Source organism: Oncorhynchus keta, chromosome 1, assembly GCF_023373465.1.
Source record: "Oncorhynchus keta strain PuntledgeMale-10-30-2019 chromosome 1, Oket_V2, whole genome shotgun sequence".
Lineage (NCBI taxonomy): Eukaryota > Metazoa > Chordata > Actinopteri > Salmoniformes > Salmonidae > Oncorhynchus > Oncorhynchus keta.
Window position 1 is genome coordinate 67,570,964 of NC_068421.1, and position 21,627 is coordinate 67,592,590.

The 21,627-nt window shown below is 40.9% G+C and overlaps 1 protein-coding gene across 1 annotated transcript in view; it reads left to right on the forward strand.

Moving 5' to 3' along the window:
• si:ch211-51h4.2 (uncharacterized) overlaps positions 1-21,627 on the forward strand; it is a 105,772-nt gene that overhangs the window by 73,851 nt on the left and 10,294 nt on the right. The window contains exons 12-13 of the mRNA XM_052458413.1: positions 7,372-7,515; positions 13,822-13,864. Of these exons, the coding sequence (XP_052314373.1) occupies positions 7,372-7,515; positions 13,822-13,864 (187 nt within the window). The remainder of the gene's footprint in view (positions 1-7,371; positions 7,516-13,821; positions 13,865-21,627) is intronic.

Below are 21,627 nucleotides of genomic sequence, written 5' to 3' on the forward strand. Positions count from 1 at the left end.
TGTATTCAGGTAGATGATCACATATACTGTACCTAATGTCTTTGGTTGCCAAGGTGACGTGTAGACTCTCACAACATGTGAGTTGTCCCAGGAAGTGGTTGTGGTACTGTGTAAATCGTACAGGCCTAGTACCAGCCCCCCTCTGTCCCTGCTGGGTTGATGTCTGCTCTCCATGACAGATGGTACTAGTACAACCCAGTGAGTCCCAATATGATATGCTCCAGTAAGACTGGCACCACCTCAGACCACAGAGAGGCCCAGTAAAATGAGTCAGTCTCCTGTTTTTTCCACAATGTAAATGTCTGCAGCAGCAACATTGGAACAGACAAAGCGGGAAGGAGTGGGGCTTCAGACGGGCACTGGAGTGTTGTTTTATTTGATGTCTCTCTCACTGAAATACTGCCAAAGTTTTTCAAAAGGGCCTCCGTTGCATCTAATCATGTGTAAAGAACCTATTGAGTTTGCAATCAGTGCTTTGTTACTCGAGAGAGAGTGAAAGCAATTATGCTGAAGCAGATTAAATGAAAGGAGTTTGATCCAGGAGATAAACTCCCATCAGCCACTGGAGTTGGAGCTGGGCTGCTGATTCGCCAGCAGTAGACTTTTCCCTCTTAACCCGTCATTCATTATCCTCCTTCCCACCACATTTAACATTCAACAACCATACTAGATTTTCTGACATCTTAGTATAGATGTAAAAAACAAAACAAAAAAAATCCAATGTACAGAGCAGAGGGAAAGAGAAGGATAGAGACAGAAAGGATAGACAACATAACAAGAGTGGCAGCCAAACCTTTTAGTAAAATTGGACAAAAACACTAAATGGAGCTATACAGTACTTGCTATGTTCTAATAACTATTATTATGAAAACGTATTGTATTGCCAATTATTCATTACACAACACAGTAATTGTATATTTTATAGTACACAGAAAAAGGTGGTTGATTACATTGGGTATTCTAATGAACCAAGTCTTTTTTTGCTGTCCCTCTTTTTGTTTTATGCCTGCACAGGCTATATATTTAACTTTCTATATTACTGTTTGGTTCAGCAATCTTATGCTCAGCATCCAGTAGTTCTTGCCTACACAGAACTTTATTTGATTTGCTACATTTGTTCCATCCGTATTTGTTTATTTGGTGCTGGTGATTACCATATTATTTAACTGCGCTGTGCTTGGCCCATTCCTTCTCCGGAGGCGTCAGTCTCACGCGGCACTCTTAGCAATCATTTTAGCGCAGTTGCCACTGTGAAGTTTATCTCTCCTGTCGGCACCCATCACTTCTTTCAACACGGTAACATATTCTCTGTCTGCTTCATTTGCATCCCGCAAATTGGCTGCATCTGGTCTTTTGATGACAAAGAGAAGTTAATCAGAACAGCTCGAGCCACACTCCTTGCATCTCCTCCTCCTCCACACAACAACAACACCACCAACAACATCACCACCAACAACATCACCAACAACAACACCACCAACAACAACATCACCACCAACACAAACAACATCACCAACATCACCAACCCAAACAACACCACCAACACTAACAACACTACCAGCAACACCACCAACAACAACAACATCACCAACAACAACAACATCACCAACAATAGCACACCTTATCAGCGCCAATAGGATGCATAATATTGATCTCAAACTGTACAGATCCACTAGTCACTCATTATGTGGAGGGAAATTGTCTTTCCCATCTGTGACTGGTATTGGGATCATGTGGCATATGGCCGGACTATCTTTAAAGACCACTTCCACAGAGACTCACATAGAATTGAATTACCTGTAGTTTGAGACAAGGGTCCTGACGTTCTGTTTGGTAATGCATCAATAAGTGGTTAATGGTTTTGAGTTGGACTACACACACACACACACATACACATACTTCCTTAAATTCATCCTGGAGTTATCGTTATTTGCAGCTTTTTCATTCAACTCCTTCCTGGAAGCTCTTGGCCTACCTAACTTGACATCTTGGTAAGCAATTTCCTCACCACCCATTTGTCAGACCATCATTTTGATGTATAATTATCACCCTGAACATAATTCTATAGTGCAGCCTATTCGGAGCAAGAGAACAGTGGAATAAAATAGAAATGGTCTTATGTTGTGCTTGCTCAAGCATAGTCACAGCAAATTAACAGATAAATCTCCACAGCCCTGCTCCTGGAGTGCAGAAATCAACAGTTGGAGGTCTTGTCCAATCCTTTCTTTGTATACCCTGTGTTCTGCCCCTTGTGTCCAACCAATGATTATTAAGTATATTTCAGTTTCTGTTTTTCATTTCAGTTCCTTTTTCCCTGCTTTGAGAGAAGACACATTATTTTTGTTTATATCTCAGCAATGTTCCTTTTTCATGTCCACAGTTAGCAATAGGAAACTGTCCTCTAATTGTATAATCTGTTTTTATTAAATATGCATGATTTATTTTTTATTTTTTTAATAATTAGACTAGGGTGAGTTGTTTGTGTCACCAGTGGTTAATTTGTGTGGGTTTTTGGCAGAGGAGGGTGATGGCTGTGGCATGAGTCTGTTGACACTTTCCCAGCTGTTGTAGCTGGGCCCGGGATATGCCATGCCATCCAGGCTGCAGGCCCTGTGTTGTGTTGGTTGTTTATTAATGTCATCGCCCTGCCCCGTATGTCTGTCTGCAGTGGGAACCCATGCTCATGGCTTCCCAACACAGGCCAAGCTACCACAGTCTGGGCCCTCTGCCAACCCTGTCCCTACACTGTGTTGTGATCCTCACAGCCACTGCTGCCTCAGACCCTGTCCCTGCCCACTGTCACTGTCTAATTACTGCACTTACAGCATGGGGGAAACATCAGCCACACCGCCACCACTTTCCTGTCCACCACTTCCCATGAGTCAGCTCTGTAATGCATCTACTTTGTGAGTTTCGTTATCTATTTTAGATACTCCATCCTACTATCCAAGCCCCATTAGTCCATATCTAACTGGGAAAATAGCAAAGTGAATTAGCCATGAGGAAAGCTGGTGAATTTGATGGTAATAGAGCAATTTGTTTTGAAGGGAATGATCAGCTGCACCACAGCAATCAACTGTTTTAATTGCCATCACAGGATTTAAACTTAGCACTAAGGCTCCAGACAGTTTATGTAATATCAATCTTCTTTACCAATCTGTATCTTCCAGCTTACCCATCTTTGATTTACCTAGACCAATGAGCAATAAGACCTGTGCCTTGAGCTACCTGGTAGAATGCACTTTCTTTACCTAGCATTCGGCTCCTTTGTCATCTCATAGGCAACAAACAACTATTTCAAACAAATGATGCGGCTTATGCTCCCTGGTTTTGATTAAGTTTGCTTAAAGGTCCAATGCAGCCATTTTGGGGGGTAACAATTAAGTACCTTAGTATGATTGTTTTCAATTAAAATGGTAAAAAATAAACAAGTATCAACTTAGAAAATAGCCATTTTTCAAGCAACAATTTGCTTGGACTGTCTGTGAGTAGTCTGTGTTATTGGCAGAGAAGTTTGGAACTCTCTCATTTGTCTGATGTCGCGCCACCACAACAGGCTGAAATTTCTGGTGGTCTTTTCAAACAGCTAAAAGGTCATTATCATCTTTTTCCCAATTTCACAGTATCATTCCAACCTCATAGTGTGGAAAATATATAATATATATAAATCACATTTTTGACTACACTGGGCCTTTAAGGTAGACGGTGTCCTACAGTACGTGGCGAATAATTGAGTCATCAGCGTGCCAGCCGCAGTATGAGCCGACGCTGGTGGCACTTCATTAATGAACACAGAGGCAAGTGTGGACTAATCATTGATCAACGGGAGAACGCCTACTGCGAAGACTGCCACTGATGAGCTATTGCAGTCCACTCGCGTGATTTGAAATGTGACCCCCCTTTGTCACCTAGAGTACATCTAGAGAGCACGGCTCCAACAGCCAAGCAGTGAACCTCTGATAAACAGTCCCTAAGCCATCAAAGAACCACCCATTTCCATTAAACATGTCTATAAATCTGGTTATGTTTGAGAAGTGACATACTGATAGATGTAAGAGGGCATTTCACAATGTACCACTACAAGGCCCTCCACAGTTAAAGGGCCCATTAGGAGGCAAGGCTGGAGTCATTAGAATGAATTGGACTTGTAATCATTTCTAACCATGAAAAGGTTATCACTGCGATATTTCCCCTCACATTTTAGATAGCATTGATCTGCAGGTCGTGTCAGGGAGCTCGGCTGACACAGGGTTTAAAGACTCGAGCATTTAGGGAGAGCCGGGACGAAAGTAACACGGGGCGAAAGTAACGGCCATTTTCTCAGATAAGACAGAAGCTAAAATGACGTAGTGAAGTCGGTATGTTCCTAATGAGGAGGATGAGCTCCCTGCAAAAAACATCCCAGTCCGACCATGTTTCACCAAGTTATCAACAAAAGGTAGTTTTAAGTGATGTAAGTATAAAAAAAACAGACCCTGAAGCATTTTTCAGTTGTAGAGTTGTGTTTAGTTGTTTAAAGTTCCAAACATACGGTATGTCATTTTGTTAACCCATCTAGTGACTAAATGACAGCACAGGTTTCAAGTATCATGCTGGCTAGTCTTGGGTGTCAGCCTGGGAGAAGTTACAGGAGAGACGGGTGGGACGATGGCCTGAAAAATAAATAAATAATAGTTTAAGCACAGGCCATTGTCTCTAGTTCATAATGTTAGCAGAATATCAACACGTGACTGAATGTTTGAAAATTATGTATAACATCATTAGAATTATGCCTTAACTGCAATATGTAATTTTTTGGGCGACCCAACCAAATTCACATAGAAGCCTCTGTTTATAGATCTATCATCCTCATTAAATGCAAGTCTAAGAAGTGGTAGATCTTAGGCTAACTTTTGTTTTTGCATATTTTACTTACAGTTTTGTACACCATTTTAAAACACCTGAAAATACAATATTTTTGGTTATTGAAAACATATTTCACAGCAGTTTAGTGCAATGATTCTCTGCACTAAACATTGCTTGTTTTGAAATTAGGCTAACTATTCAAATTTTTGTGATTTCTGCGTATTGCACCTTTAATCAATTGACTTGATGGATCAGATTCTCACATAATATTTTATTGACAGATTAGTGGTTAAAAATGTTTATCTTTATGATTCTGGGGGTGAATTACCTTGTGTCAAGCCATGGAAATGTGATACGCCTGATGAGTTTGCCATTTGTGAAGAGAATAAAAATGTTAATTCTATCAATGCATGAGGAGTGCGCATGAGAAGGACAGCTGGAGCGCACCTGATTGGTAGGGCTAAGCATGAATAGTCACTGAAAAACATGTCCTATTTGTTTCTCACAATTTTCAATAGCTATTCATCCTTAGCCCTACAAAGGGGTTAGGGGGGTTCTGTGGTAAACTGACCTGTCAAAAACCCTGTTGTTATTGCACTTTTTTTGTTTTTTGTATTTAGTGGCGAAAGTTATTTCATTTGCCCTCACTGACATTGAATTCAGTGACATTTCTGAATTTCTTTTCAGTAATGATGGCAACTGCAATCTCCATCCGATTCCAACTAGAGAGAAAGCGGTAGACCCTGTTTTGTTGTCTATTCTATCACAGCTAGGCTGCAGAATGAATGACATAAGGCATTTAGAAGTCATGTCATATCAAATATCCACATACAAGTGGTAATCCTTCCAATTTTCATGAAGATGACATTTCAAAATTCAGACATGACCTGTTACTATCTCAAATTTCTAGGTAAAATCTAGATCTGTAGCTAGATAATCTTCTGTGCTGAAAATGGCCTCCGTACCACACAGGTAATACAGTATATGGTCCATTTATCTAGAGAAATTGAGTTATCTTTGATTTGTTCACCATGTCAGTAGACTGACAGGCTTGCGCCGCCTGGGTTTAAGTCTACTGAAGGGTGAAATATGTCTATAGAACAAAATAGAATGCATGATGACACAGACACATGCACACATGTTGGAGGAATTCAATTAAAGCACATAGATTGAAGTAGTGAAACTTCCTTAACCACATGAAAAACGAACATGTACCCATCAAATGTAACTACTGTACACAGTATATTTGTCAGCTGCTGCATACAGTATATGCCTTTGCTGAGGCGTATCATACCTACTGTATATCCATAGTGTCTAACCAGTTGAGAAAAAGGAGAAGGCTTGTGACAGATGGCTGACTCTGAGTCTAGTAGTTTTGTCAGATGTTCTGTCCAAGACAGTGTATACAGCGGAGACACACACTCAAGGTATAGATTCTGTGTTTGTAGGAAATGTCAATTACCTGTTCAGTTGCATCTTGTCACTAGTGGATCCAATGTTCTGTGTTGTCAGTGGCAGACTACATGATTCTGTTGAACAGTGAGATGTAGAAACAAGCAATGCATCCCCAGTCTTTAGACAACAGGGTTGTCATGGTGCTGTGTCGGTGCAAAGATATAGAATTACATGATACAGTGCATTCGGAAAGTATTCAGACACCTTCCCTTTTTCCACATGTTGTTATTAAAGCCTTATTCTAAAATTGATTAAATCATTTTTTCCCTCATCAATCTACAGAAAATACCCCATAATGACAAATCGAAAGCAGGTTTTTAGAAATTGTTGCAAATATATTAGAAATAAAAAACAGATACCTTATTTACATAAGTATAAAGACCCTTTGCTATTGGACTAGAAATTGAGCTCAAGTGCATCCTGTTTCCATTGACCGCAGAGCTTGAGAGGATCTGCAGAGAAGAATGGGAGAAACTCCCCAAATACAGGTGTGCCAAGCTTATAGTGTCATACCCAAGAAGACCCAAGGTTGTAATCGCTGCCAAAGTTACTTCAACATAGTACTGAGTAAAGGGTCTGAATACGTATGTACATTTCATATTTCCGTTTTTTATGTCTAATACATTTGCAAAAAAAAAACTGTTTTTACTTTGTCATTATGGGGTATTGTGTGTAGATTGATGAGGGGAAATAACAATATCATCCATTTTAGAATAAGGCTGTAACGTAACAAAATGATGAAAAAGTCAAGGTGTCTGAATACTTTCCAAATGCACTGTATATGTTTTATATTAGAATTCTTTCAATATGTCTCTGGTGTAAGGACCATTTATATGTAATAGAAAGCAATTTGGCTTTGTCCTCTATTTTCTGTGTTACATATTGTCGACTCGTTTTCATTTGAGGACAGAAATAATACTGTATGTTGAGATGTCACACAGTACACTTGTCAAACAACATGAAAGAGACAGAAATTACCCAATTAATACTCTCTCAATGTCTGCCTCTCTATATCTATATTACTTTCATTATTTTATTATCTCCTCCTCTTTCTCTCTCTGTCTCTATCAGGTGCTGGGCTGTTTTGGAGATTGTCCCCCAGATGTCAGTTCAGAGGGTTATGGGGGAAGGTGTGGTGAACACTACCAGTGGTGTCGTCTCTGAGTCCTCTCCAACAGCCTACACCATGGTCTTCTCCAACATCTCCCTGGAGGAGTGCGTACAGTACTCTATTTCATATACTCTTTTCTGCAGATTCTCTCACAGACCCAATAACCTGAAAGAGTTACAGTTCATATAAGAAAATCAGTCAATTGTAATAAATTAATTAGGTGCATCGATAAAATGCAATTGTGTTTGTTGTCCGTAGCTTATGCCTGCCCTTACCATAACCCTACCGCCACCATGGGACACTGTTCACAACGTTTACCTCAGCAAACCGCTCGCCCACGAGACGCCTTACACTCATTCTGCCATCTGCTTTGTACAGTTGAAAACGGGATTCAACACACTTCTCCAGCATGCCAGTGGCCATCACAGTTGAGCATTTGCCCACTGAAGTCGTGAGGACGACGAGCACGCAAATGAGCTTCGCTGACACGTTTCTGACAGTTTGTGCAGAAATTCCGGATGTAGAGGTCCTGGGCTGACATGGTTACATGTGGTCTGCGGCTGGACCTACAAAATTCTCTAAAACGACATTATAGGCGGCTTATGGTAGATAAATTGGCATTAAATTATCTGGCAACAGCTCTGGTGGAGATTCCTGCAGTCAACATGCCTATTGTATGCTCCCTCAAAACTTGACACCTCTGTGGCATTGTGTTGTGTGACGTAACTTCACATTTTAGAGTGGCCTTTTATTGTCAACCAGCACAAGGTGCACCTGTGTAATGATCATGCCGTTTAATCAGCTTCTTGATATGCGGATGGGTTATCTTGGCAAAGGAGAAATACTCACTAACAGGGATATAAACAAAAGGGATTTAAACAAATTTGTGCACAACATTTAAGCTTTTTGTGCATATGGAACATTTCTGGGATCTGTTATTTCAGCTCACGAAACATGGGACCAACACTTTACATGTTGCTTTATATTTCTGTTCAGAATATAATAGTGTGTCCCTGTGTGGTGTAGTGTATAGTACCACTTACCAGCCTCTAAGGAAAGTTGGTTAGTCGAATAGCAGCATCTGTTTCACCGTTCGAACACTACTTTATTACATTCTCTAACGTGCTATTAGAGCCTTTGATGAGAATCCCTTTGCTTCTTTCACTATAAAAAGATTGTCAATGGTTCTTGATTTCTGAAATATTATGAAATTACGAAACTATTCTTCCAAGTGTGTTACTTTTATTTTATTTTGAAGGGAACACTTCTAGGGTACACAGTAGATTTTTGTAGATGGAAGGAGCTCTTTGGTAAAAGGGTTAAATTGGTCATCAAATGGAAAGGAGGACCAAGACACCCTTCATATAATTAAAATGCCTTTATTTGTATGGGCATGTTCAATGGAACAAAGATTTTAAAACTCTGTATTTCAGATGAAGGCCATGCTGCCGAATTGAGTTTTAAAATCTTTGTTCCATTGAAATTGCCATTCAAATAAAGGCATTTTAATTGTATGAAAAGTGCCTTGGTCTTCCTTGCTTTTTATATCCTTTTTAAAATTTGAATTTGATTTCCATGGAAACTGTGATGATAGTTTAATACTGCATAGTCTTGGTGCATTTTCTCCCCTGGTAACTTGTGGCCAGGCCTGGGTTTGTGGCAGTTTGCACCAAGACATGAATTAGGCAATGAAAACAAGTTAAGCGGTGCAGTTAGTGGTCCTTCTGTGGCTCAGTTGGTAGAGCATGGCGCTTGTAACGCCAGGGTAGTGGGTTCAATTCCCGGGACCACCCATACGTAGAATGTATGCACACATGACTGTAAGTCGCTTTGGATAAAAGCGTCAGCTAAATGGCATATATTATTATTATTATTATTATTATTATATTAAGCAGAAAGAGAGTGTACACAGAAGGTTTTTGTTTCTGTCTTCTTCCTCTCTTTATGGTTGAAGGCATAAGATGTGCTGTGCCCAGTCGACTTCTTCTAGTTCCTCAGGCTCGATGATTCAGCCAGCTCTCTGACACAAGCCATTTTTACAATCCATACAATGTTATATGTATTTATATTCTTAAGTCCTGCTTTCATCTATATATGAGAGCATGTGGGCAGATGGCTGGATGTATTATATATCAGGCAAGATTAAGATGAATTATTCAGTGTTGTTTATGTAAGTTTGGGGACCCCTGGGGCTGGTTGGAGACCAAGTGTCAGGGTTTTGCCTCAGAGATAAAAGATAATCAGGAAATGTATTCCCCTCCAGTCCTGCTTCATTTCCACTGACTGTCATTGCTCTGGTGGAATGTCCCCAACAACATTACATTCAAAGTAGGGGAATTCTCACAACCAATCCACACACCAATGCTGTAACATGCAAGCAGCTTGAACTTGCTTAAAACTAGCAGTCAATTGGTAAAGAGAAGGGATTTACATGTATAGAGCACTGCTTGTTTTGTAAAGTTAATGTAAAGCAAAGTGGCTCGAGTATTGTTTGAAGTCAAAACATGTCATGATATCGCTACTGTCTATTTATTCATAGGTCAAAGACAGGGCCACTTCTACGTAAACACTCACAAACATGTCAATAGTATAAAATCAGTTGTATCAATTCAGTTGTAAAGGGAGGTTTTAACAGGAACCCCACCTGTGTGGTATTCTGCCATTTGGATCATGTTGACTTGCAAAACTGTTATTTTCAATATAATAACTTGACACAAATTTAATTTATTTCTCACTCAAATGTGTTGTTCATCACTCATCCATTTGAACATTTTTGTTTGTATTCTTGCTCAAAATGGCTCCGAATGCTATTGACAGGTGTCTTATGCTTTGTAGCATGTTGGTATTGGTGCTTACAGAGAGCAACAGTGCCCCCTAAAGGCTATTGTCTGCCAATTACTGTAATGATCAGCTATTCTTACACCATGCAAACAGTCTGCTAGCACATGGAGAACACGTAATAAAACAACTGGAATCATAACTGTCTATATTTACCAAGCAGATGTACTTTTCCCTGTGTGTATGTGTGGAGGTAGCAGTGATCCAAATGTTGTTTTGATTGTCCTTGACATCTCAGTGGTAATATTAAAGGTCCAGCTGTTTGTTACAAATCAACAGCATGTCATATGGTGTGTATCTGTGTTTGAGTGGCTTTAAAGAATAAGTACAGTAGTAGTTCAATCCAGGCCTGTTTGTTGTGTGGTATGTTTTTCCTTGACAGCTTGGACAGTGTTTTGACGAGATTTCAACCCTTCACCCTAAATCTGCCATCCCTCTCTGCTGCCATGTCTCCAACACCCCCTTCCCTTAGCCTCACATCATCCTGCCTCTAGGAGGTAATGAAGAGAAAGGCTTCCCTTGATGGGGAGAGAATGTTTAGCAGGATTTACTTACCTTTGCAGGGGGATTTGAAAGGATTACATCCCCACATCTACACCCAAATTGTTTTTCTACTCTAAGGTCATGGAGTGATTGTTGTACTCAGCTCCTGAAGTGCAGAACTGCAGTAGCTCATGAGGCTGGGACTCGGCAGAGAGACATGGCTTTATGATAGCGTAGGCAGAACTAAATATCCACTGTTGTTGACATACCCAGCCTGCTTATTAAGGCCCAAACACTGATTGTTTCTGTCAGCAGAAGTGCGCCCACATTTGGTTTTGCTTATTCCACAGAAAATTTGACAAAGACTTGGGGGACAAAACCACGAGGGTATCTGGGCTCGATTGAAAATGTGGGGCATCCAATTTCTTAGCAAAGCTGTGGAACGATTTGAAAATTGGAGGTCAGACACGGAACGTTTCACACAATCCGGGGCGAGAGAGACAGCGGCTCCAGAGGCGTCCTGAGAAAGAAATAATTAAAGCCGGAGAAATTCATTTGCACCGGAGTCACAGGAAGTCATGGAGGATGTCATCATATCCTAAGTACACTATATATATAAAAGTATGTGGACACCCCTTAAAATTAGTGGATTCTGCTATTTCAGCCACACCCATTGCTGACAGGTATAAAATCGAGCACACAGTCATGCAATCTCCATAGACAAATATTGACAGTAGAATGGCCTTACTGAAGAGCTCAGTGACTTTCAACGTGGCACCTTCATAGGATGCCACCTTTCCAACAAGTCAGTTCGTCAAATTTCTGCCCTGCTTGAGCTTCCCCTGTCAACTGTAAGTGCTGTTATTGTGAAGTGGAAACGTCTAGGAGCAACAACAGCTCAGCCGCGAAGTCGTAGGCCCCACAAGCTCACAGAATGTGACCGACGAGTGCTGAAGCGTGTAGCGCGTAAAAATTGTCTGTCCTCGGTTGCAACCTCAGTACAAGAACTGTTCGTCTGGAACGTCATGAAATGGGTTTTCCATAGTTCCAGTGAGGGGAAATCTTAACGCTACAGCGTCCAATGACATTCTAGACTATTCTGTGCTTCCAACGTTGTGGCAACAGTTTGGGGAAGGCCCTTTTCTGTTTCAGCATGACAATGCCCCCATGCACAAAGCGAGGTCCGTATAGAAATGGTTTGTTTATATCGGTGTGGAAGAACTTGATGGCCTGCACAGAGCCCTGACCTCAACCCCATCAAAAACATTAGGGATGAATTGGAACGCCGACTGCAATTCAGGCCTAATAGCCCAATATCAGTGTCCTACCTCACTAATGTTCTTGTGGCTGAATGGAAGCAAGCCTCTGCCACAATGTTCCAACATCTAGTGGAAAGCCTTCCCAGAAGAGTGGAGGCTGTTATAGCAGGAAAGGGGGGACCAACTCCATATTAATGCCCATTATTTTGACCTGAGCTTTGCGACGAGCAGTGTCCACATACTTTTGGTCATGTAGTCTATTACCTGTCTCGCTCACAAGAGCCCTAGTTAAATGTTTTAAGCATCTCACTGTGAGAAACTTAGGATTTTCTCTTCAATTTAATCTAAAAGAGACACATACTTTAGCTGACACTGCTAATAAATGGGTGGAGGGAATGTGTGACTAAGACCTATTCAGTAGAAATGTACAGTCCTCAACAATTGACAGTGGCCATACAGCACTCCTTTCCTTTGACATAGCTGCTAAGAAAAATGGACTACAATTACAATAAAAGCACAGTAATTCATAGTTTTACCACATATTGTATTGAATTTGTTATATTTAGACCAATGTTTTTAGTTTCTTCTCAACATTATCTCCCCAGTGATTTAAATAGCCTGCAACCTACTGTTAGAAATATTTAGTGCATAGTGTAACTGCTCCAAATAAAGATACATCCCTGAGAATATGGCCTTCTGGCTACCAAGGAAATCTATTTGCATTTCAAAGACACAAAGAGGATAGCCAGAAGCGAAGACTTTATGAAACTTAACATGTGAAAAAGTGAATGGAGAATCACCCTACACAATTGCTATGGGCAGCTTGACACTTCCTGTGACTGTGTGCAAAACTACAAGTGAGTTGTTGACCAGTTGTACCTACTACTCCATAACAGGAGACACATTAGCCTGATTCAACTGATGTTGAATTATAGTGAAAATCCAGCCTGCTAAAAGCGAGTCCTTCTGTGGCTCAGTTGGTAGAGCATGGCACTTGTAACGCCAGGGTAGTGGGTTCGATTCCCGGGACCACCCATACGTAGAATGTATGCACACATGACTGTAAGTCGCTTTGGATAAAAGCGTCAGCTAAATGGCATATTTTATTATTATTATATTATATATTATTATTATATTATTATATATTATAAGCCATACAAAGCCTAATGATGTTGGAGCTCCCACGTATTATCTTAATACATGTAGCCCACCCTGAAGTATCTGTTTTAGTTTGTAACTAATTGAAATCCACAGAAATCACCAAAGCAATAGACAAAAGTATATCTAGGACATAACCTTCAGATGAGCTTTTGATCTATTTCCGCAGCCAATTCATTAGACAGACGGATGCTTTGTGCCCATTTCTCCCAAAGGTGAACCACTAATCAGTAGCTCTGCCACTGCAACTGTCTGGCAGTTTGTTTCAAGGGATGCAGATGTGTGCAGCCAACTGTAAAGAGGAATCAGCCTCCTCATCCTGGGAGCGCAATTATGTGGGGACAATGCACAAAAGAATTGTTTGCAGAGGAAAAGGGAGTAGAGCAGCACTGGTTACTGCTGTTTTACACCACACTCTTCAATGCCTTGTTCTTCTGTGCCAGTCATATGAAGGCTGTAACACGTCAACACCAATGCCATTCTTTCCTGCAATTCTATTCACTTGGGATTTTTAAGAGTTCTTTTTCATAGCTCAGCTGTCAATACACATAAGGAAACATAGGGATTAGTGCACAACTGAACCAATGACAAGTGTCTGGAAACTTTTTGACTGATCATTTGAGTGGAGATATTATTCATGACAAATCTCAATTCTGTTTTTTCTTCTTACAGGTCAGAGAAAGCAGGAGAGATTGCAACAATCCCACTGACAAAGGTAGGAGAGTTTACTCCCGTCAGAGTTACTCAATATTCCCTGTTATTAGAGACTGAATGTAAGGTCATGGACTGACATACCCAGCCTGTTATACATCATTATATGGTCTCCATAGAGGCATATTTTAAAGACTATAGTCTCTATCACATGTTTCTGGTCAAAACTAGTTCACTAAAACTGGTCATTGGTTGGATATTAATAAAGATAACTGCCATAATAAAGGAAACACCAACATAAAGGGTCTTAATAGGGCCACCACGAACCAGAACGAACATCTTCAATGCACATTGGTATAAGTGTCTGGAACTGGGGAGATGCGATGCCATTCTTCCAAAAGAAATTCCATAATTTGGTGTTTTGTTGATGGTGGTGGAAAATACTGTCTCAGGCACCGCTCCAAAATATCCCAAGTGTTCAATTGGGTTGACATCTGGTGACTGAGACACCATGCTCATCAAACCATTCAGTGACCACTCGTGCCCTGTGGATGGCGGCATTGACATCCTATGGGGCATAGCCATGGTAGCCAAAATAATGGGCTGCCCAGAATTTGTATAGATATACCCTAAGCATGAAGCAATGTTTTAATTGCTTAATTAACTAAGGAACCACAACAGTGTGGGAGCACCTGCTTTCAATATAATTTGTATCCCTCAAGTGTGTCAATGATTTTGGCAGTTACTTTATGTACAGTTGTTAAGATACTGTATGTGAATAGCTTGAAGTGGACCATCCTCTAGTTGTTTTTTATGGCTGCCATTACCTCAAAGCAAAGAAAAGAAATATTTTTCATAGCACCTCAGGTAGCCACTCCGTTTTACTCCTAAATACATAATTATCGATAATAAGGATACTCCGGTGGTATAAATGTGCCAAATCACATTGTAAACAGTGTGGGGGGTAAAGAAGTTGAATTAAAGGTATAATCATCAATCTCTTTAGGGGTCTATAGAAAGTGAATAAGAAAAGTATAATTATGACAAGAGGCAAGCAAAGCAGACCACTCAGCCAGACTCCTGCATTTATCCCCCTTACACTTGGTGTCTTGACAACGAACAAAAACGAACAAAGACAAACAAAAACACCTTTCCTCCTTTTGTACTTTGAAGAAATGTACTGTAGATGACGAGCAGAAGAAACTGTAGTAAACTGTTAATAAATGTGTGGTACTATAAGAACACCAATGGCTTGGTCGTGTTCCTCTCACAAACGTGTATCAGTGTGCAAATAGAATGTCAATCAAGCAAAATGGCTTTTTTGAGAAATACACAATAGTATTGTAGCACCAATTGTAATATTTAAATGGCTTTATAGTTGTAATATCACAGTGCACCTGCAACATTCCAAGGGCAATATATTGTTAAAAGGGGGAGATGGGGTGGGGAAGAGAAACAGAATGCTTGTCTAGTAATGCTTGGCATGAGATGAGTGCACAGATAGCATGGTAGTGTTCCACAGAGAACACATACACATGAGAGAGAGGTGTTTTCTGTGGCAGTTCAAGCATAAAAAACATTTATTTTTCTGTATCATCCCAGTGGCCTGTTTTCTAAACATCATCACAGAGGGAGAAGAGATGTGAATCACACATGAATAATGTATGCATCTTTACAAATATTGTCAAGCACACTAGAACCCTTTAATTTGCTTGAGCTTTAAGCTCCACTGAAATGGACCTTTTCCCACTATCTCCTATACAGCCAGTGAAAAGCCCTATGGGCTCTAGCATGTATTTCCTGTAGGCCCTATGGGATGTATCTGTATTTCCTATAGGCCTTATGGGATGTAGAAATGATATCATTTGTTCAGCTTGTGGCTCAGGAGATATGAGTAGTAAAGCCAGTGACTTTGACTTTGAAGGTTACTATTGAAAAGCTTACATTGCGCATGCAAACATGCCATGATCAATTGTCTCTGTGTGTCATTTAGTGCTTTGTGATAATATGAAACGTAAACCCATCATCCACATTATTATCTCCCCGCGTCTGCAAACAACAACAACACCAGAAGGAAAGTCAGAGAGACAGCTTGTCTCCCAGATCTGGGCTTTGGGATAAAGAATGAATTATTCATCATCGTTTTTTTCTGTCGCATAATACTTAACATTCCTTTCCTGTCTGTTGAGAGAAGCTTCCCTGTGCTTGCAGCGTGCTCACTGCTGTACCCGTTGGTAAACAGAGGTTTTGATACAGTCACGTTGGGTTCATCAGGGTGAGGACCCTCTCCACTAGTTGTGTTGCTCTGTCATCCAACTCCACCTCTCATGGCCAGACTGCAGCTAAATGATGATGTATTACCCTGTCCCCCAGAGATGAGAGGTCTCCTTTCACTCTCATGGATGAAGCAGTCAAGCACTCTACAGCCTAATTACATAACCTTCAACTGGACAGACATTTAAATACCATCTGACTGGAGACCCTGATGGAATAGATTCTACTCAGGTTACCAGTGACTGCATAAGCCCTTTTTTGTTATGTGAGACAAACGTTTGTCAGCAACCTTTGGTTTAATCATTGTTGCTGTTTATTCATGATTATGAATCCTGATTTCCTGCTCTTTATCTATATGACACTACATGTCTTCTAATGACTCACCATCACTTTGTTTCTACCTAATGTGGAATAAAAATGTCATGCAATCAGTTTATCTGCAGGGGTTGAACCTGTCTAGCAGAGTCTGACCTGAGCTAACCTCACAGCAGTGTGGCCTGCTATGAGGTGGGGTTGTGAAGGGGTTAGCGCTGTGTAGTGTATGGTTCAGGGTGGATTACACTGTAATGTCAGGAGGCTGATCTGAACCCTGAACCTCTTATTGGTGGTGGGGCAGTACTGTATGCTGACTGCATAATTCGCCGGCTCCTAATCATTCCCCAGTGGTTCTGTATCTGCCCAATCTCACTTAGATTCTCCCTGTACTCCTCTGGACAATACAGCAGATCAATGTGTATGTGTGAGAGAGTGTGTGCGTATATGTGCTCATGTACATGTGTGTGTCTGAACAGTGTCTGTGTATGTTTCTGTCTGTGTGAGTGCATGCGTGGGTTACTTTGCCAGCATACTCAACCTGCCACCGTACGTACCCATGAGGATTAAGTGGCAACTCACAATAGCGGAGAGCTGTATGATTGACAGCTGTAACTCAGCCTCTCTGGGGAGAGATGGGGATCCAGCTCCCCAGACCACTGGTCCTCTCATCACACAGCCTCCTTCCCTCAGCAGCACACAGGGCTTAGTGTTGCCTCACATTATTCACTGCTACAGTAATCCTCATGCACTTCTCCTGAGGTGGATACCAGGCTTTATTGAAATGATGGATTGTTTCAATGTGTTGCTACATAGCTGCGCATAGCTGTGTGAATATATCTACTGTACTGTATGTTTTATGGATGTCTGAGGAGGCTACATGTTTTCATGCGGCCACCTCTTGCTGACTCTGTGATATCACTTGGCCTGGTCAGGCTCACAGAGCGGAGTAGGGCAAATATGTGGAATATGACACGCTATTATCCATTTTAACAAACATGCTGGGCATGTTCCATCTGCAAAACAATTAAGCCAATTTAACCTCCGCAGCCTGTATGATAATGGGACTGCATTGAGATTGTCTCTAGCCCAGTGCGGTCCCTGTGCCTGTTGTTTCCACTGATTCTCTTTCCCCCTCCAATGTCTCTGTAAGTGCAGTGAGTCGGAACAGGGCGAGATAATAGGTTATGATGGTGATGTGCTGGTTTGATGTGATCAGGATATGTTTTGAATCATTTACAGTGGAACTGCTCAGATAAACCAGTAATGACTTCCTGGGGCTCTAATGAAAACATGCCGCAATTACTTTACCGAGGGTTTGGCTAATGTGCTAATTGGTACACTTGGTGGGTACTAAGTGTATAGCACAATAGCACTGACCTGGCTTACATAAACAGAGCCATTTAACACCCTCCACTTTGACAGTTCTGTTGTGATTTGTCAACCCATATGTCCCTGTCACCCTTGTCTGATTATTGATGATGTTAGCTAGTTGATGATGAAAACAATGTTCAGTAGTAGTTAAGTCCTCTCCTACACCTTATCAATATTGATTGATGGGAATAAATGTATATGGTGCCAAAGAAAATGTAAAACACCAACGGCTCGAGCTAACAGCTGTCAGAAGGCTGACCTCATAAGGCATCTTTAGAGAGGTTTCTTGTAATAGCTTTCACAGAGCGGGATTCTTGCGATGAACAAGTATCTGACTTCCTGCTTAGGTTATATTCTTTGCAGAGGATTGTAGCATACTACTATAGCTGTTCTTTCCCCCAAGTTGTGTGTCCTCGTCCTTGATCATTGTAGAGCATGTTTCAGTTTTGTCAAAGTAATTTGATTCATACTTTGGCTCAAAACTCAACCAAATTTGTATCAACTTGGGAGTTAAATCATGTCAGTCAAGGTGCTATAGGAAGCATTTCTTAAAAACCCGAGCAGTTAAGTAGTGAAATGAAGGCCCTCCCACTGGGCACACACTGGTTGAATCAATGTTGTTCCACGTCATGTCAATTAAATGGCGTTGAACCAACGTGGAATAGACGTTAAATTGACGTCTGTGCCCAGTGGGCTGTCTGTATTCATAAAGGCTTTTTCCCCAAGTAGCTCATCTTTAAACATTTCCAATGAAGTCTTCACATTATCGAGTCCATTATCCACCATTTCAATGTTTTCCTTCCCACTTTAGGACTAATTCTAAAGCAGAACATCCACATTGATAATCAAAGCGTGTTCTCTTCACTTTCAAACTTGAAAGGGAGTTGGGGAGAACTTTGAAGTGCACTCTTTGGGCCTGAGTTGCCTGAACATTGGTTCTCCCCCACTCACATAGATCAGCCGCACATCAACCCACCAACTCCGCCTCTGCTGTAAACCAGTAGATCAGGCCAGAGTGACGCCAGCACAGAGGTCATCTGCTCCCAGATCAAGCTGCACCAGGACCCTCTGTTAGGGGGAAAACACGCCATCCCACCTGCCAAATAAATCACAGCAGAGTTCAACAAAGCTTTTGATTTACTGAATGCACACAGTGGTATTTAGTAACAATACAAGTCATTGATTCGAATCGCTGTGGTGCCAACCTTGATGTATATGTAATTACGGATGATTGAGTGTCTGAAGCCGCAAAATATGGGAAGGGATTATGCAAATGATTGCGTAAGAGAAGCCTAATGAGATTTTCCAATGCTGAAGGCGACAGCAGGAGGTATGATGGGACCTGTCATCATCTGTTATGACATAGCCATAGGATATGTTGCTGTTTAGGTTCAAGCAGGATGTTTCCACCATCATCAGAGGAGAAGTCAAGTCAATAACTCAAAAGAATAGAAAGACCATGTTTGGGCTCGCAACACCAGTGACATGTGGTTAAGGTTTTAGAATTTCAATTATACAACTGTAGGATTTTAGCTACACAAATTGACAGCTGTCATCAGGCTCTTCCCCAAAAACGATGCTATTTCATGATGTGTTCATAAGGCCTAAAAGTAGCCTAAATTAATATTTCAGGTAAGTATTTGAATTCATCAATGCAGTATGTGATTTCCAAATAAGTGTTGACAGCTGAAACTCGATTTGTAGATGGACAACACAGCCAGAGTAAATCCAAGGAAAGATTTTTTGAGGTCTTGACATTCACTGAGCATCTATTACTTACAGCACTGTGGTCTGTGGCTCTGGTCTATCTGTGTTTTATATGTGCTGATGCATTATAGTTTTCCCGTAGCTTCTACCTTATTTATCTCACCTTAAAAGTGATACAGTGTGCTGCTGATTGAAAACAGCTTGAGAGATCCCAGCTAGTTGCTGTCCTTTAAGGCCTTCTTTCATGCTGAGATTGTTTTGGTTCCCATGGAAACCATGCCATATTAAATAGCGTAGCACAATGTGCTTGATTTCTTTTTGTGAGAAAAGTCTTTAGTTTGATCAGGTGGACAGTTTCTGACTAGACAGTGGTCTTCCTCATCACCTAAGGAACGTTTCAGTAAAGATTGACTTGTCATGAATGTGTTTTGTGTATTTTGATTAAGGTTAGAACAGTATAGCTATTATTTCAATCTAGATTACGTGAGTAATGTAGCAATGTACAGGTAAGTGCCAAAATAAAGGAAGCACTTGAGTAAATGAGTTGAAAACAGGTGCTTCAACAAAGGTGTGGTTCGATTAGTTAATTAAGCAATTAGCATCCCATGCTTAGGTTCATATATATGGGAGATTGGGAATGGGAGATTATGGAGTGGCGCTTGAGACAGCATTTTCCACCACCATCAACAAAACACCAAATGATGGAATTTGTCGTGGAAGAATGTTGTTGTATTGAAGCTGTTCTGGTAGCTTGGTTTCCCAATTCCCTATTAAGACACTATGTTGGTGTTTCCTTTATTTTGGCAGTTACCTGTAGGTGATATGAAACTAATGGCTTTTGACGTCGACAGCTAAATCGAAAGAAGATCCTCATCAGCAAGACGCACAGTGTGTTCTTTCTCAAAAGGTCATCTCAGTCTTGGTTAGGGAAATATATCTGAGCTACACAGCCTTTGGGGCTTGTCTGAGGCAGGGAGAAGCAGATCCACTGTCTTTTCAAGACGACTGGCGGGCATTTACGCAGGGTTATGAAGAGGCCTGAGTCGAGGTATAACTTTGTCTGCATCTCTGTTACTGGAGGCACTGCAGAAGAGGGTTATGTGGTATTTATGGTTTCAAGATCCTTAATTTCACCTACGTTGCCATTTGTCATCTTCCATATTCTGGAAACACCTCATGGGCTTTCCATTTTTGGAACTTGTCCTCAAGCAAAATTCACTCTGATTAATCCCCAGATAAAATTTGGGAGGACTATTCAACTTTTCGCTTCCCACAGATCTATATTATTTTGTGTCCATTTTACTCTAGTACCATAGTCTACACATAGCAGATAAATTCCTTATCTCCCACTGAGCCGGGATGCTCAACCATTTGACTTATATCACAGAGGAGTGATAGTAATGTAGACCGCAAAGGCTGTCTGAGGCTGTTTGATGTGCAGTCCATGAACAAATGTAAGCTGTGCTCAGAGTAGCCTATCCCAAATTCATAGTCATGTGAGAAACTAAGGGGCAAGGTTTACTTACTTCTAATCAAGTGAAGACATCATTTTATGTTCAGTCTTTGGCTACAGTTGCATTTTGTAAATGTCACGTTATCACAAGGAATCTTGAGAAACTTTACGAAAATTCAAGTGCTCTATTTTCCCACTCATTTAAGGTGTTTTTAATGCTCTGGTTTCTATCTATACTTTAGTGTATGGTTTCACAAACTCGGTCCTGGTTCCCCCCTGGGTACACGTTTTGTTTTTTTCCCTAGTGCTACACAGCTGATTGAAATAACCAACTCACCATCAAGCTTTGATTATTTAAATCAGCTGTGTAGTGCAAGGACAAAAACCAAAATGTGCACCCAGGGCAGGAGGGGATGGGGGGGTTGGAAACCCTGCTTTAGTGGACGCTTTACACCCTAGTCTGAGACGATGCATATTAAAATGACCTTTCCGAATGTGATGCTTCTCAGATATGAATATAATTTCACTCCTCTCGAGAGATCAGCAGTTATAAAGCTGCTGCATAATATTTTTGGAAACATCCTAAGCACTCACTTTTGTGAAGTTATAAAGTAATTTTATGTATTTCAGAACTCTCCGTAAGCTGACATAAATGATGCATCCACAGTAAATCTGGTGTAATAGGTGATCCTGTTGGTCTTTTCATT